The 17781-nt window shown below is 37.1% G+C and overlaps 1 protein-coding gene across 1 annotated transcript in view; it reads left to right on the forward strand.

Moving 5' to 3' along the window:
• DOCK3 (dedicator of cytokinesis 3) overlaps nt 1–17781 on the forward strand; it is a 276998-nt gene that overhangs the window by 120151 nt on the left and 139066 nt on the right. The window contains exons 8-9 of the mRNA XM_088831600.1: nt 5480–5521; nt 6167–6321. Of these exons, the coding sequence (XP_088687726.1) occupies nt 5480–5521; nt 6167–6321 (197 nt within the window). The remainder of the gene's footprint in view (nt 1–5479; nt 5522–6166; nt 6322–17781) is intronic.

Here is a 17781-nt window from a genome sequence, read left to right on the forward strand (position 1 = left end):
TGAGAATTACAAGTTTTAGAAAAAATTACGAATTTCTGTTAAGAAAATGTAATATTTTTAGGGAATGCAGAGGATGCAAAGTATGTTGCTTGGTCAAGGACCACAGAAAATTTGCCTAAATAAAATATACAAATAACATATCAATTGCTTCTGTATATTTGCTTATGTATATTTATAAGAATACAAAAGCATTTGTGTTCTGTTGTCATAAAGTGATAGGTGTGAAATTAAAGATGAACATGACATTCTTTTTCTTAAGAATATCACCATTTAGGATATTGGTTGCTCTTTCTAGGTTATGGAGGATCAGATAATATTTCTTCCCAGGACAATACAAGTATGATTTTGCATACAAAATTCTACACTCAATTTTAGGGAATTGATAGTTGCCTCTGAAACCCATGCATGGTCCCCATGTTTAAAAATTACTCTAGAGGGATCAGATAGACCACAAACAAGAATGTTTATGAGCTGCATTTAATAATTAAGGTATACACTCCTGCTGTTAGAGGGAGTGACTGATAAGTATGTGTTAGCAGTTGTGAGATAAAACCAAGAAAGAGACATCAGCCAGATCATGCAAGCCTTTGTAAGCCCCAAATTGACAGAACTATTACTCTGATAGAACCATGGAGTGATGTCATCGGATGTGAGTTTTAAATGCCGAGAGAGTATGAAATGCAGAAGACTGGAATGAGGGAGGAAAGAGACCAAAGAAATGATTCAGACAAGAAATAATGGCTAGGCAGCAATAGCAATGGAGAAGAAATACCATGGAGAATGCAGATGAATTTTGATGATCAATTAGATGTGGAGAGTGAAGGAGACAGAGAATCTTGAAAGTAGTAAGAAAAAACAAATTTGTCACTTATAAAAAAACCCTTATAAGACTAACAGCATATTTCTCAGCAGAAACTTTGCAGGCCAGGAGAGAGTAGGATGATACAAAGTACTGGAAGAAAAAAGCTGCCAACCAAGAATATTTCACCCAGCGAAGTTGTCCTTCAGAAACAGAGGAGTTAGGAAGATTTTCCCAGACACAGAAAAGCTACAGGAGTTCTTCACTCTTAGACCTGCCTTACAAGAAATGCTGAAAGTTCTTCAGGCTGAAATGAAAGGATGCTAACTAGTAACGTAAAAACATATGATGATGTAAAATGCAATGGTAAAGATAAGTATATTGTCAAATTCAGATTACTCCAATACTGTAATATGGTGATATATAACTCTAATATGAATGTTAAAAGATAGAAAACATAAAAATAACTATAACCATTGTGGAAAATAGAATGGAAGTTCCTCAAAATATAGAAAGTAGAACTACTGTATGGTCCAGCAACCCACTTCTGGTGATAGGGCCAAAGGCATTGAAATCAGGATCTCAAAGAAATAATTTTACTTCCATGTTTATTAAAGCATTATTCATAGTAGCCAAGACATGGGAAAACCTTGTGTCTTCATTGATGGATGAGTGGGTAAGAAAAATGTGGTGTATATATACAGTGGAATTATTATTCAGTCATAATAAAGAAGGAAATCCTGCCATTTGCATCTTGGATGAACCTTGAGAACACTAGGTTGTTAGGTGCAGTAAGTCAGAGAATGGCAAATACTTTATGATCTCACTTGTATATAGAGTTTTTAAAAAGCTGAATTCATACAAACAGTAGATTGGTGGTTGCCAAGGGCTGGGGAATGGGAGAAATGAGGTTTTGGTTGAAGGGTACAAGCTTCCAGTTATGAGAGCATTGATTTCTGGGAATCTAAAGCATGGTGATTGTAGTTAACAGTAATGCATTATGTACTTGAAAATTACCCAAGGAGTAGATCTAATTGTTCTCACCATAGTAACAACAGCAGAAAGGTAAATGTTAGGTGAAGGAGGTGTTAACTAACCTTGTTGTTGTATTCACTTTGCCATATATACAGTATCAAATCACCACATTGTATGCTTTAAGTTCATGCTATGTTTATGCCAATTATATATCGATAAAGCTAGAAAACATTTCCCAGAACTTTTAGATAGGAGTACTCATATTAAAAAAGCCTAAATATTTATCACTTAATAGTGACATTTCACCTCACTAAAGCTGAAAGTTTCTGGAGAGAAAAATAGGTCACCTGCTAAAGGATTTGTTGTAAGAATAGCATTTGCTTCCTAATAGCAATATTGAAAACTAGAAAATAATGAGCAATTGCCTTTAAAATTCTGAGGGAAAATAAAATTTAACCTAGAATTCTATATTTACTCAGCCACACTATCCATCAAGTAGGGAAGTAGCCTAAAGAAAACTTTGGTTGCTCAAAATCTCAAACCTCCTTCTTTGATCCCTTTTCAGGAAACAACAGAGAAATAAGTTATTTATTTGACATGAAGAAGTAAATGAAAAGATGCTTAAATGTCCCATCCAGGAAAGAGATTCTAACTCAAACAGGAGGGGCAAAGAATTCTTAGGTTAACATCAGTGGGAAGGCGCAGGATGACAGTTGTGTGATAGACCTAGAGAGTAACTGGTCCATGTTAAAGGAGGAGGGCAGCCAGGAGGGATCTGCCACTGAAAGGTGTTTTATAGAGCTGTGGGCAGGGGGTTGATTATAGGAAAGACCCTATAATTTAAATAAATCCAATACAAAATCGTAAAGTAGTAGAAGAAAGAAAATTTAATTGAAGTAATTCCTTGGCTCAGAAGTGAATTATATATAAAAGTTATAATACTATAAACAAGTTTTAACCATTTTTGTGAGCTACTGGGAAGATAGATGAAGGGAAATAGATGTAAACAAGTGTGAAAATCTTCAGCTACCATAAGAAGCCAGTAGATAAATCTCTGGATTTAAAAAAGAGCAGTATAAATATGACATTTTGAAATATATGATAAATGCTAGGAAAGAACACAAAAAAGACTGGAAATTACTTCTCTCTGGGGAATGAGACTGGGTGAATGGAGGACTGATTTTTTTATGCAAACCTTTAGAGCTATTTAACTTTTAATCAATTAATGTTTTTTCGAAAGATCACTGTTTATACTTCCATTTCTAGATTTAAATCAATTAATAATTATTTATTATAACCATCAAGCATCATTTCGTTGGTGATCTTGACCAGATGTATATGTTTTACATTTCCTTGTAAGACCCACAGTATCTAACACAATTCCTAGTGTATATAGCAGGCAATCAATTGTGTTATTCAGCTGAATAGAATGCCTCAAGCTGCACTCCCCTCCCCCACCATGTCGTTAGACCTTTATGAACTAATGTACCAGAGACTCCAAAGGGCTAAAAATGACTTCTCTGTGGGGTAAAATTTGGCAGAGGCAATAATGTAGTCCCTACATTTCTTAATTAATGTGTATTTTGTATGTATATTGCCTTTAGGATATAAAGATGATTAAGATAGGTACTTCGTGCACTGGTAGGGCAAAATCTGGAGTTGGGTAGCAAACATGGGAACATAATACATTAGAGCTCTAATACAGGTGATGATGGTTCTGAAGAGGGAAGTACTAGCTGGCCAGCTGACCGCTTCTTGACAGCAGGGTAGTGGTTTTTCCTTACGGTGCCATGAAAGACATTCCAAAATGCCAGTTCTTATGCCATTCTCTGGCCACCCATGGGTGTGCTTTCAGACTCAGTTGAAGAGTTCTTCCCAGATTTAATACCTCTGAAGTCTAGAATGATGTCTGTTACTGTCAACCGGGATGAGTTACACTGAAATTAGCTGTGAACTCCCATATATAGTTATAATTGAATATTAATGATTATGAATTGGTAGTCACTTTTAAGAGCTAGTCAGTAAATTTACTTGAGAAGAATGACTTTATGTAGCCCCTAAAAATAAAATAAAGCAGTGCAAAGAGTTTCAGGCCAGTAACTTCCTTCCCAGTGGGATATGGGTCAGTAAACCATAGAAAGCTTGACTTTTTTTTTTTTTAAAACATGATTTTTTTTTAAAGCTTTCTTGTGACCTATTTTATATATGGGGTATTCTTTTGTACATAAGCATTCTGTGTGCTGACTTCCCCAGCTGGTGGAGACCTGTTTTAATTATACTTAATATCTATCATGGGAACATGTATTCCCATGGATGAACATTAATAATTGATAATAATTAGCTACTATAGCTAATAATGCACATGAATATTTAATAACTACTACAGCTAGTGAGATGCACTTAATATTTAATTGTACTTCAGTTTTATTCAGGGTTAAATATTTTTGGTAAAAGAACAAACCATTCTAATCAGCAGCTGTTCTTCTTACCCATGTGATATGAAACAGTCTACCAAAGCAGTGCTGTCTCACTGCCTCTGGGAGCCAGTAGAAAGCAGGATAGAATCTCTCATTGCTGAGTCTGCCAAGACCAGGGACCTGAAGAATGGCGAACCCACCATTCTTCCTGGTGTTCAGGGTTTACTTCTGAATGTGACAGACTTTTCTATAATAACTAATTATAAAGAACAGTACCAATAATAAGAAGAATACTAACTGACCATAACAGTGATCAGCCTTTTACAGTGTGTACTGTGCTGGGTTAATCTGCACAAGACCCTGTGAGGTTCAGCACAAAATATCATCCTCACTTTACAGATGAGGAAAGTGTGAGTCAGAATTTAACCAGGAATTCTGACTCTTGCATTTAGGTCCCTAACTACTGTGTCATGCTGGTTCCCATTATGTCATTTGAACCTCACAGTAACCTTGTGAGGAGGACAGTGAAAGCTTTTATTTCATTTTTATAGTCGAGGGGAATGTCCCTTGGAGAGCATAAGTGATCCGTCTGAAGTTTCACAAGCAAGTGCCTGTAGCTGGGCTTGGAATCTGCTTCTGCTGACTTTAGCCAGCCACGAAGGAACAGCATGAAGAGATGTTTGGAAAGGAGACACTTGGAGTTAGAGGCTCTGCCTCTTCCAGTGGAGAGCCCAAGGAAGCTGTGTCACACAGTGTAGGAAGTGGCCCAGTGTGTGGAGAGGACAGTGGTAAAGCAAAACTCCAGTATCAAGCACCCTCTTGTGACGTGGCTGATACTCTAAGCTAGAAAGGCCTGGGTTTGAATCTAGACTTGCCACCTTCTTGCTGTGTGGAATCTTCAGCATCTCACTTCCTTATACTAAGCCTTAGTTACCTCTGTCAAATACAAACAACGTTTGTCTAACAAGGTTATTATAATTAAATGAGATCATATATGTAAAATATGCATCAGAATGCCTACCACATAGAAGGTGCTTTAAAAAGTTAGTTGCTGTATGATTCAGGGAATTCAAACAGGGGCTCATGACAGTCTAGAAGGGTGGGGTGGGGAGGTAGATGGGAGGGAGGTTTGGGAGGGAGGGGACATGGGTGTACCTGTGGCTGATTCTTGGTGATGTTTGACAGAAAACAACAAAATTCTGTAAAGCAATTATCCTTCAATTAAAAATTTAAAATGGCAACAAAAGTTAGTTTCTTTCCTAGTTGATCTTTTTCTTTCTTTCCATAGCATTTATCTAGCCGGCAGAGTGTACAGCAAAGCACATCTCAGGTAAGCAACTTAAGACAGGCCTCCCGGTCTTTTCCCTGAATTCTTTCTTTTAAGCGGTTATAAAATAGGTATGCACCAGGAAATTACCGACTTCTTTTTTTTTTTTTTAACCACTGACTGCTTTATTGTGACCTAAGGAATTCTGATCTCCTAGCAAACTTGGCTAGTCTCCACTCCTCTGTGCAAATTTACACAAGCACAACTGAAATGAAATAGAGACACTAAAATGAATCAGTCTGAGAAAATAAAAATGGTATTTAGAACAGTAACTATTACATCTAACAGTGTAAACCAAGTACATCAGGATCGTGACAGCATCTCCAAGAAGTGACTTTGAAAATGGTTCTCTGGAGAATTTAGACGTATGTGGCCTGGTGGAGATTTTGAGTTCACTTACCAACTGGAGTTACTATTCCCATATCTCCTTCACTCTGTTTACTTTTCCCAGCTGTGCATTTGCCTACCTCAAACCAAGCATATTAACGCAACACCTGCTAGTAGCAGAGACTACACCTCTAATCTCTTTCTCTTACATGATCCCCTTCAGCAATATGAGGAGACTTAGTCGTTTCATTTTCATTTCTTTTAGGGTCAATATAATAAACAACTAAAATAGAAGTCACTGTCTTTTGCCTTCCTCATTAGGTGGATACAGTGCGCCCACGTCATGGAGAAAGCTGTCGGATACCAGTGCCACATCACTTCTTCCTCAGTCTGAAGAGTCTCACCTACAACACCATTGGGGAAGATACTGATGTCTTCTTTTCCTTATATGATATGAGAGAAGGCAAGCAGATCAGGTAAAAGTTTCTAGAAGCTCTCACGAGGTTGAGACTGTATTCAAATGGTATGTCCTGGATCATGGGCGTCTCTAGACTTCAGAGAAGATAGATGCACAGAGGAGGAAAAACAAGATGATGCAACCTACTCTTATTTGGCTGAGGGTTTTCCTTCAAATCTCAGTTTTCCCTGAAGTCACAAGGGACCTCTTTTGTATCCTGTGCCTATTTCCCCCTCAGTCTTGGCAATCACCAGCCCAGGGAAAGAAGAGGATGCATCTGTCTATTCAGTGCCAGAGAAAACACAAAGGAGAAACATAGAACAAAGCAAATTCAGCAAAGAGACCCTGCTCTTGAATGCAGGAAACTTTGGACTCTACTTTGCTGCATGTGAGAGAGAGTATTCCCAAGGAAATAGGCTAATGTTGTTCTGTCTGAGGGTAGCCCCAGCCCTGATTTTCAGCCCGGCCCTGTAAGAGGAAGAGCATCTTCTGGACAAAAGGAAAAGTTGTACTGACTCCATCATTCCTTTTTGCCTTGGGTTGAAGGAGAAGCCACGTAAAGAGGCTGACATGCAATAGACCGTGTGGCTTGACAGAGCAGTGAGGCCCTTAAGCATGAGCCACTGTGGCAGTGCTTTTCCCCTTGAAAGGTAGGGAGAAATCAAGGCAATACTAGGCTTCTCTTCCTCTGCAGTTCAACAAGGCTCTGATGGGGTGAGAAGACCTTTGCGGGAAGCCCTGGCTTTTCTTTGTGGTTATATTCTAGGTAGAACAGAGACAAAATAAATCTTGGGATACTTCTGTATTGGTTGGGAACTTTCTGTGATAAGACTACTTTATGGGTGGTGGTTGTTGTTTTACTTAAGATTTGAAAACAGCTGTTTTACTTTTCCAATTGCGTGCTATACATTTGATAAAGTTTAAAATGGAAGTTATGACAGAGTACAGAGAAAGCAGTTAATTTGTATGTTCCATGGTACCTCTAATTTTGCCTATCCTGCCGTACCTGCCTCCTTCCAAAGCCCTGTGCTTCACTTTGACATGGGAGTAAAATGATACACTTACTGATGAGAGCATGTGGAGCCTTGTCACCAGTGGCTCCCAGTATGTGTCCCAGTAGATTCTGACTGCTCTTATTTTTCCACTATACCAGAGGTTTGTAAACTGTATTATTTATATTTGTGTATGGAAGAATCCTTTCTTCAAGCTAATTTCTACAAGGAAGTCCAATAAATGAAACAGATAAAATAGAACTACTCAATTGTTGAAAGGGAAAATAATAGGAATCTTACAATGTCCATGCCCCTATCTAGTGAGTACCCTGTGAAACCACTGAAAGTCCAGGGTGACAGTTTGAAACCCAGCGCACAGTATTTGTTATCTTTGAGTGCCAAGGACTATGTCTTCTCTCTCCATGACCCTAGCACCATGCACAGTGCCTGTGCCTGGTACTTTTATTTTTAGTTGGATTTACTGTACAGAGAAGACTCAAACCCAGTCGAGGCACCACATTGCTATGGTTTGTAATTCACATAGAATCATCAATCCATGCAGTTGTTTTATCTTTGGACTTATTGTTTATAATTTAGTCTCAGGAAACAACAGAACATTTTAAGAGAAGAAATATTAAAAAAATGTTTTAGTGTTCCTAGAAATTATCAGGTCATTTAAAATCCGTACATATTAGAGAACTGTACCATCTTGAGATTCACATAATAAAACTGTAGCATTCTTAGTTGAAAATATACACTTTTTTAGTTTTAAGAGTGAACTATTAAGTAGATTTTAGACCTCGGTTTAATCAATAAACACTCTTTCTTCTTTCCATTAGGATTTGTGTAGTATGTAAGGTCTTAAAATATTTAGGTCATTGAGCTGGTATTATCAGATAATTCTGCTTTCATTATGATGAGTTGTCAAATTGATTGCATATTACTTTTCTCAGAGCAGTTGTCAGAAGTTGCAAGAGATTAGGGAGATATATTACATCAGATGTACCAAGAATTGGTACAGAGCAATTGATTTGTTTTTTTCTCCTCAAGATAGCTCCTTGAGTGACTGTTTTTCCAGATATTTCTAGTCTCGCCTCCAGTCGCATGGTGCCAGTATTCAGTAGTGCCAGAACACTCTCCCCTCTGTGCTAAAGAGTATGGGAGATATTAGCTAACCTAAAGACCCGCCATTCCTCTCCTCTAAGTCTCATTGAGGATTTCACAGGCAAATCTAGAGGGGCTACAGTGAATGACAGATTGCCAGCCCACATCATGCATTTTGATACATGTTGACTAATGACTGTTGGATAGTCTGCTGGAGGTCAGAAGCAGCAGCTGGCAGGGCCTTGGTAGCTCTATTTTTCATTCCATTTTATCATTCTAGAATCATAAATATTTAGCCTTGAAATCTAAATCTCTAATTAAGACCTCTCCCCTGAGCTTCAGGTCCTCATTTCTTTTTTCCTACCAGACATATGCCCTTGGGTGTCCTTCAGACATCCATCATCATTCCTAAACTGCGTTCATTTTCTTTTCCTCACACATCTACTTTCTGCTTAAATCAAGTGAAAGGCATTTGCTCAGAGATCCATGTCAGAAACTTAGGGAGCCTCTTAGGCTCCTCCATCTCTATCTCCTCTCTGTCCCTTCTCAATTAATCACTGTATCCTGTTAACATCTGTCTCCTAATGCCAATCAAATCACTGCCCTCACTTTATCCTTGCTGTCACCCCAGATCCTTCACGTTTCTCCCCAACATAGACTCCCTGAATCTGTCTTCCTTCCTTAAGTTATCCTCCACACCACTGCCGTACTTCTTTTTTAAAAATGAAAACTGTTCATGTCAGCTCCCACTTAGCCTTAAAAACCCTTGTTACTTAGCATGGCGTAAAAGACCCAGCATAATGTAATTCTGCCTATTTCTCTCACCTTACCTCCTGATGACTTATTTGGCTTTTTCTAAACATGCCTTGCTCTTTCATACCTCTCTACTTTTGTTGGCTTGGTAAACTCCTGTTCATTGTTTACAACTCAACTTTATGAAACCTCCCTTATTCTATTTATGACTAGAATCAGTCCTGGGGCTTCCTTGTGCACGTGATATCATCCTGCACCTAACTTTCTCCCATTTCTAGATATTATGTTGTAATTATACACATGCATATAGACTTCCTCCACTGGAATGGGAGCTTCCTTGTATGTCTTTTGTTCCATTTTCTCCCTAGTGCCAAGCACAGAACTTTGAATATTGGAGCGCTAAATAGTTATTGAATGAATGAATGAATAAGTCCATCTGTCAAATAAGTACCAATAAATCTCCTGGGAATCCAAGAAATTTTCATGTAATTGAACAGTTTAGCAAGAACTTACTGAGGCTTTCTTGTTTGTGGGCCCCTGCAATACCTGCTGGGGATTTAGAGAAAGAAAAAGAAATGTCCCTGCTGCTAAACAGGTCTGAACAAGGCATTACAGATTTCCTAAAAGATGTAAAACATGTTATTCCCAATTTTAAGTATCAAACAAGCTGAGTGGAAAAGTAAGATGGGCAGATGTCTTATTGATATGTGGTAAGACTTTAAGCACAAGAAGAAGCCAGGGAAAGACAAAAAAATAGAACCTATTAAGAGAGAAGTTTTTATAGAACTTCTCAAGCTGAAAAAAAAATGAGAAGTCCTATCCAGATCCTGGTTGTTTTATGTGTTTTTTCTAATTAATTATATTTTAGACTGATTTATATTTATGATTAAATTGTATGGTTTGGGAAAGAAATACAGCCAGCTTTGCAATGATATACTGGGAGAGATGGCTTTTTCTTTCATGAAAAGAAAGAAAACCCCCAGTTGTCACCAGGGTTTTGAATTCAACATTTGAAGAACTATTTTTATTTAAAAGGAAAAGAAGTCAGGGAAGAAATGGGTCTTTGAGAGACTGAGAAAACCTCAAGGGTTCTTGGAGAAAATGAAAGTAGTTGAAAAAGAGTGGCCAGTATCCAGATAAGGTATTAACTCATTTGTTCAACTGATATTTATTAAGCATCTGCCGAGTATTGTTTTAGATGCTAGGTACACTGGGATGGGCAAGAGAAATCTGCTTGTATTCCTGGAGCTTATGAACTAGTAGGGAGACTAACTGTTTCTAGTAGAGAGAGTGTTGAACACACTCGTCACATGAATAAGTACAAAGTTTAAAAATTGTCATAAATACTATAAAGGAAAATCATGCATGGTGCTGTGAAACCTCATGTATATTAGAGTGCAGGGAAGTAAGCTCTTATGGCATCCAAACTAAGGCTTAATGTTTGAGTAAAGAAAAAAAGAGTAAATAATGTGATCTAGCAGAAGAAGGTTTAGATGCAGCGAAGAGCTTCGTACATTCAGAGAACTGAGAGGCAGTCATCATTGGTATACAGTGAGTGAGAAAAGGAAAGGACATCATAAGAAAAGATAGTCAGGGACCAGATGATGCAGGGCCTTATGGCCATAGAAAGATTTTGGATTTTATTATAAGTTCAAAAAGAGAAGATACTTAAACATAAGAAGCAGCAAAAGCTTGAGTTAAAAATAACAAAAATATGAGTGCATATATACAGGAAATTGGAAGAGGCTTTTAGAGCTAAGAAAAAGTTGATGTTGACAGTAGACTCCAGGTCTTGAATCTGTTTCTTTACCCTTTTTTGTTCATAGTTTCTTCAAGAAAGAAAGAGCTCAGTAAATAATCAGGAAATAAGTGCCAGATTTAAGATAAAATAGGTCAAAGATAGCCCTGAAAACCCTGTAGACTAATTTAGACTTGAAGCATTAGACAACCATTCTGATTCCTTGAGTGAGTAACTGCCATGTTGAATGTGGTGGTTTGGGATTATCCCAGAGGCAATGTAGAGGTTAAACTGGACAATGAATGAGATGAGTTGGAAACTGTTGCCGATATGAGTTGATAAGGCCTCAGGATAAGGGGACTAATAGTAAGATTAGAGAAGAAAGAGCATCTTGCCGTATAAGATCTGGTCCCAGCCTCATCATCTCTGTAATTTAATTTCCTGTCATTCCCCTTTGAACACTCTACACGTAGTTTCATTTCCTATTTTTCCCCTTCTTGATCACTCTACTTTACAGTGACCTTCTTGCTGTGCCCTAAAACACAACACGTGTTCCTGCCTTAGGGCCTTTCTTTGCACCTGCTCTTTCTTTTCTGGATAGCCTCATGGTACTTGCATCCTGACTTTCTTCAGGTTTTTACTCAAATATCACCCTCTCAGGTTTCTCCCGGCTACCCTATCTAGAACTGAAACCATCATGAACATCGTCTCCCACATACACATGCATATTCTCAATTCCTTCTTTGCTTTATATTTTACCCAAGCATGTATTACCATCTAGTATACTGAATAGTTTATCTATTTACCATTTTTATTCTCTGTGTCTCGTCTCTAAGCTGTAAGCACCATGAAAGCAGAGGGTTGTGTGGTTTTTGTTTTTTTTTTAATTTTACTTTATTTTTTAAATTGAAGTATGATTAATTTACAATATTGTTTGTTTCATGTGGACAGCAAAGTGATTCAGTGAAACACACATGTATATATCTATATATCCACACATGCACACTTATATTCTTTTTCAAATTCTTTTTCATTATAGGTTATTATAAGGTATTGAATATAGTTCCTGTGCTATATAGTAGGTCACTGTTATTTATCTATTTTATATGAGAACAGAGATTTGTTAATCTCATTGACAAGCAGATCCCTTGAACCTAGGAGAATATTGGTTGGTAGGTACTCAATACTTACTCGTTGAATGAATGGTCAACTAAGTGCAACAACAAACTTAGTTATTCCTCTTATCTCTTTTCTTTCTCGTTTTGAATCATATAACTCAGTGGTTTTTTTTACCTTGGAGACCAATAGAGTGGTACTATAGTTGTTGAGTTCAGCCAAGTGAAAGAAATGAGTTCAGTTTGGGCTATGTTAAGTTTGAAGTGATAGCTATGCAAACCACAGGCCATGTAGTGGGGTATCTTGGATGCAGGCAAGGTGTCACAGAGGAAGATAATAATTTTCATAGAAGTAGTTTCTGTGTGCAGAAAGAAAGCTATCTAAGGCTATCTAAAACATGGGAATATTTCAGTCATTAAGAAAAACATTTTATGCACCTGACATGCAATGTGCTGTCAGGTAATGTAAGGGTTCTTTAAGATTGGGAAGAAGTGCCAGTGAAGGAGAAAAAACAATTGAACAAAACTGAAGGTATCACACTTCTTTGTTTCAAAGCATATTTCAAAGCTACAGTAATTAAAACAGTGCGGTGCATGCGTGTGTGCTCAGTCACATCCAACTCTTTGCAATCCCATGGACTGTAGCCTGCCAGGCTTCTCTGACCATGGGATTCTCCAGGGCAAAAATACTGAAAAGGGTTGCCATGCTCTCCTCCAAGGGGTCTTATGTGTCTCTTACATCTTCTGCATTGGCAGGCAGATTCTTTTCCACTAGTGCCACCTGGGATACCCATGTTATCACAGCATTGTTTACAGCAGTTAAGATATGGAAACAATGCAAATGCCTATCAGTAGGTGAATGGATAAAAAGATGTGTTCTGTATCCACAATGGAATATTATTCAGCCATGAGAAAGGAGAATATGACATTTTCAACAGCATGGATGAAATGAGCACATTATGCTAAGCAAGTTAAACGAGACAGAGTAAGAATTATATCACTTATATGTGGAATCTAAAAATGTCAAACCTGTGAAAAAACAGAGAGGAAAATAATGGTTACCAGGAGATGGAGGAGCAGGGGGTGGGGGATAAGATTGATGGTGTTTAAAGGTATGAACTTGTATCGAGTAGTAAGTAAGCCATAGAGAATTAAACATAATATAATTAATGAAAGACAGTAATACTGCACTATAAAGATGTAAGGTGATAAATATTACTTCAGTGGTAATCATATTAATATTACAGTATATGTGTATCAAAGTAGCACATTGTATACTTTAAGTTTATAAAATGTATTGTGTCAAATTTATCTAATTTTTTTAAAAGATAAAAGTTGGGGAGGATGTGGAAAAAAGAGAACTCTTGTACATTGTTGGTAATGTAAACTGATGAAGTCATTATGTAAAAGAGTATGAAGATTCCTCGAAAAGTAGAAAATAGATTTCTCATATGATCCAGCGATCCCACTTTTGGGAGTATATCCAAAGGAATTGCAATCAGCATCTCAGATAGATAGCTACGCTCCTATATTCATTGCCTCAGTATTTACATCAGCCAAACAAAGAAGCAACTTCAATGTCTATCAGCGAATGAATAGATAAATAGAATATCAGTTCAGTTCAGTTCAGTCGCTCAGTCATGTCTGACTCTTTGTGACCCCATGAACCACAGCACGCCAGGCCTCCCTGTCCATCACCAACTCCCAGAGTTCACTCAGACTCATGTCCATCGAGTTGGTGATGCCATCCAGCCATCTCATTCTCTGTCGTCCCCTTCTTCTCCCGCCCCCAATTCTTCCCAGCATCAGAATCTTTTCCAGTGAGTCAGCTCATCGCATGAAGTGGCCAAAGTATTGGAGTTTCAACTTTAGCATCAGTCCTTCCAATGAACACCCAGGACTGATCTCCTTTAGAATGGACTGGTTGGATCTCCTTGCAGTCCAAGGGACTCTCAAGAGTCTTCTCCAGCACCACAGTTCAAAAGCATCAACTCTTTGGCAATCAGCTTTCTTCACAGTCCAACTCTCACATCCATACATGACCACGGGAAAAACCATAGCCTTGACTAGACGGACCTTGGTTGGCAAAGTAATATGCTACTGGAGATCAGTGGAGAAATAACTCTAGAAGGAATGAAGGGATGGAGCCAAAGCAAAACCAATACCCAGTTATGGATGTGACTGGTGATAGAAGCAAGATCCAATGCTGTAAAGAGCAATATTGCATAGGAACCTGGAATGTTAGGTCCATGAATCAAGGCAAATTGGAAGTGGTCAAACAGGAGATGGCAAGAGTGAACATAGACATTCTAGGAATCAGTGAACTAAAATGGACTGGAATAGGTGAATTTAACTCAGATGACCATGATATTTACTACTGTGGGCAGGAATCCCTTAGAATAAATGGAGTAGCCATCATGGTCAACAAAAGAGTCCGAAATGCAGTACTTGGATGCAATCTCAAAAACGACAGAATGATCTCTGTTCGTTTCCAAGGCAAACCATTCAATATTACAGTAATCCAGGCCTATGCCCCAACCAGTAATGCTGAAGAAGCCGAAGTTGAGCGGTTCTATGAAGACCTACAAGACCTTTTAGAACTAACAGCCAAAAAAGATGTCCTTTTCATTGTAGGGGACTGGAATGCAAAAGTAGGAAGTCAAGAAACACCTGGAGTAAAAGGCAAATTTGGCCTTGGAGCATGGAATGAAGCAGGGCAAAGGCTAATAGAGTTTTGCCAAGAGAACGCACTGGTCATAGAAAACACCCTCTTCCAACAACGCAAGAGAAGACTCTACACATGGACATCACCAGATAGTCAACACCGAAATCAGATTGATTATATTCTTTGCAGCCAAAGATGGAGAAGCTGTATACAGTTAGCAAAAACAAGACCAGGAGCTGACTGTGGCTCAGATCATGAACTCCTTATTGCCAAATTCAGACTTACATTGAAGAAAGTAGGGAAAACCACTAGACCATTCAGATATGACCTAAATAGAATATAGTATTTACATAAAATGGAATATTGTTTACCCTTTAAAAAGAGAGAAACCCTACCATTTGCAGCAAAATGGATGAACTTGGAGAATATCATGCTTCATGAAATAAGCCAGACATAGAAGGACAAATACTACATGATACCACTTAATGAAGATTCTAAAATAGTTAAATTCAAAGAAAGAGAATGAAATAGTGGTTTCTGAAGCGTGGAGACAGAGGAAAGTGAGAGGTGTTAGTGAAAGGATACAAATTTTCAGTTATACAAGGTGAATAAATTCTAGACATCTATACATCATGGTACATACAGTTAACAATACTCTATTGCACACCTAAAAATTTGCTAAGAGTTTATATCTGTAGTTAAGTATTCTTATCTCACACTACAAATATAAAATAATAATAAATAAAATGGGAAGAAACTTACAGAGATGATATATTTATGATAAACTTATGGAGAATATATTCATGGCTTACATTGTGGTGATGGGTTCACAGGTATATATTTATCTCCAAACTCATCCATTTGTATATATTATATATATATACAGGTTTTCATTTGTCAGTCATACCTCAATAAAGTGATTTAGAAAAAAAGAAATGTGGGGAGATGTGAATTTTCCTAGCAAGTGTTACACCTTATATAAATGCAAGACTTACTAAAATGTATAGTATTTTCTATGTCATCACATAACCAGTATGATGAACATTATATGGATTTGATTCACTTATACTCTGAAACAGAATTTTCTGATATAATCAGTGATCACATTATAGTCAAATAAGATTGTCTTTTTTGAAATTAAAAAAAAAAGCAGAAGACATTGCTTTACTCTTCTTTTTTTTTTAATGACATTTATCACCTTCTACATTCTACATGATTTAGTCATTTATTGTGTTTATTGCTTATTGTCTGTTTCCTCAGTTTGTCTTTCCTGAGCAGAGAGATGTCTTTTGTTCACTAAGGTACTCAAGTGCCTAGAACAGTGCTTGTCACGTAGTAAGTGCTCAATAAGTGTTTGTTGAATAAATGAGTGTAACCACCCAGAATGTTGAAATGAGATGAAAAGTATGAAGGACATATTAAGGGACATGGAGAATACAGTGAGAGAGGGTAATAAACATCTAATTAGAGAATCACAGACAAAAAGAAAAGAAAAAAAAAGGAGAAGATGTACTCCAAGAAATTATGGCTGATAAATTTTTCATCACTGATGAGTAAGATACAAATATAAGGCTGTGTATTTCTTTCACCCCCATGAGATTCCTCTTTGGGACCAGTGTACTCTTTGGGAATTATCAGAGGATGAAGAAGCCAAGGTTATTAAATAGAACTTGTCTTCATCTCCACCACTTCATTCAATGGTAATGGTAAATTTAGTGTCCAGTTTGAGCCAGAATGCTGTGTTCTTAACAGATACAGTGTAAGCTGGGAAAAGACATGAAGTCCACTGATGGTTTATGGTATCTTAATTAAAGAAGGGTTTACCACTGCCAATAACAAAAACATTTTAAAACAATTTGAGCTTTGAAAACACTATTGCACAGAGATTAAATTTTAAAATAAAGATATTCACAGAATGAATCCTTAGATTCCCTAACCAAACTTAGTGTCAGATGTGACCTTAAGTATTATTAAAGACTGCCATTGACAGAGCAACGTTATGGCAGAACCATGGTATAGCTGTTCCTTTAGCTGCTTGCAAAAACTGTCCAATATTGCCTGAGAGTTTGTCAGCAAATGGATACCTTCATGTGCTCCTCAACTTTTTTACTGAAGGCATAGTAGATTTACAGTGTTCAGGTGTATAGGAAAGTGACTCAGTTATATATACTCTTTTGCAGACTCTTTTCCATTATAGTTTTTTTAATATAAGATATTGGATATAGTTCCTTGTGCTATTCCTTGTTTTAATCTATTTTATATATAGTAGTATGTATATGTTAACCCCAAATCCTAATTTATCCCTCCCCTCCCTTGCCCCTTTGGTAACCTTAAGTTTGTTTTTTATATCTGTGAGTCTATATCTATTTTGTGGAAAAGTACCCTTTTTTTTTTAGATTCCACCAAAAAGTGATAGCATATGATATTTATCTTTTTCTGTCTGACTTATGTAACTCTGGGTCCTTCAATGTTGCTACAAATGGCATTATTTTATTCTTTTCATGGTCAAATAATATTCCATTATGTATGTGTATGTGTGTGTACACATCACACCTTCTTTATCCATTCATCTGTTAGACATTTAGGTTGCTTCCATGTGCTGCTGTGCCCCTCAGTTTTACTGAGCATCTCCTCCATGTTTACACTTCACTTGTCAAGAAACCAGATCTTTGGTGAATCCGTAGTCCCCAAATGAATAAAAATAAATAAATCATATTTTCAGTTTAGGGTGCCAGAAAAAGAAAAAGTAGAAGAAAACTATAATAATAATATAATAATAGAACATAAAGAAATAAACATATAGCAGAAATTAATGCATCGTAAATCAACTGTACTCCAGTAAAAATTGAAATAAAAACGAAATAAACAGTAGAGAGGATCAATAAAAGACAGATTCTCTGAAAAAACAAACTTTAAAAAAGACATACTAGTAGCAAGAGTAATCAAGAAAAAAGATAAACATTAAAAAATATATGGAACACATTTTTTAATTGAGGTAGAATTCATGTAACATAAAACTACCATTTTAAAGTAAACAGTTTAGTGGCATTTACTACATTCACAAGGTTGTTCAACCACCACCTCTGTTTAGATCCAAAATATTATCATCACC

Source organism: Moschus berezovskii, chromosome 24 (genome assembly GCF_049115385.1).
Source record: "Moschus berezovskii isolate FMDL1 chromosome 24, NW_MosBer_1.0, whole genome shotgun sequence".
Classification (NCBI taxonomy): domain Eukaryota; kingdom Metazoa; phylum Chordata; class Mammalia; order Artiodactyla; family Moschidae; genus Moschus; species Moschus berezovskii.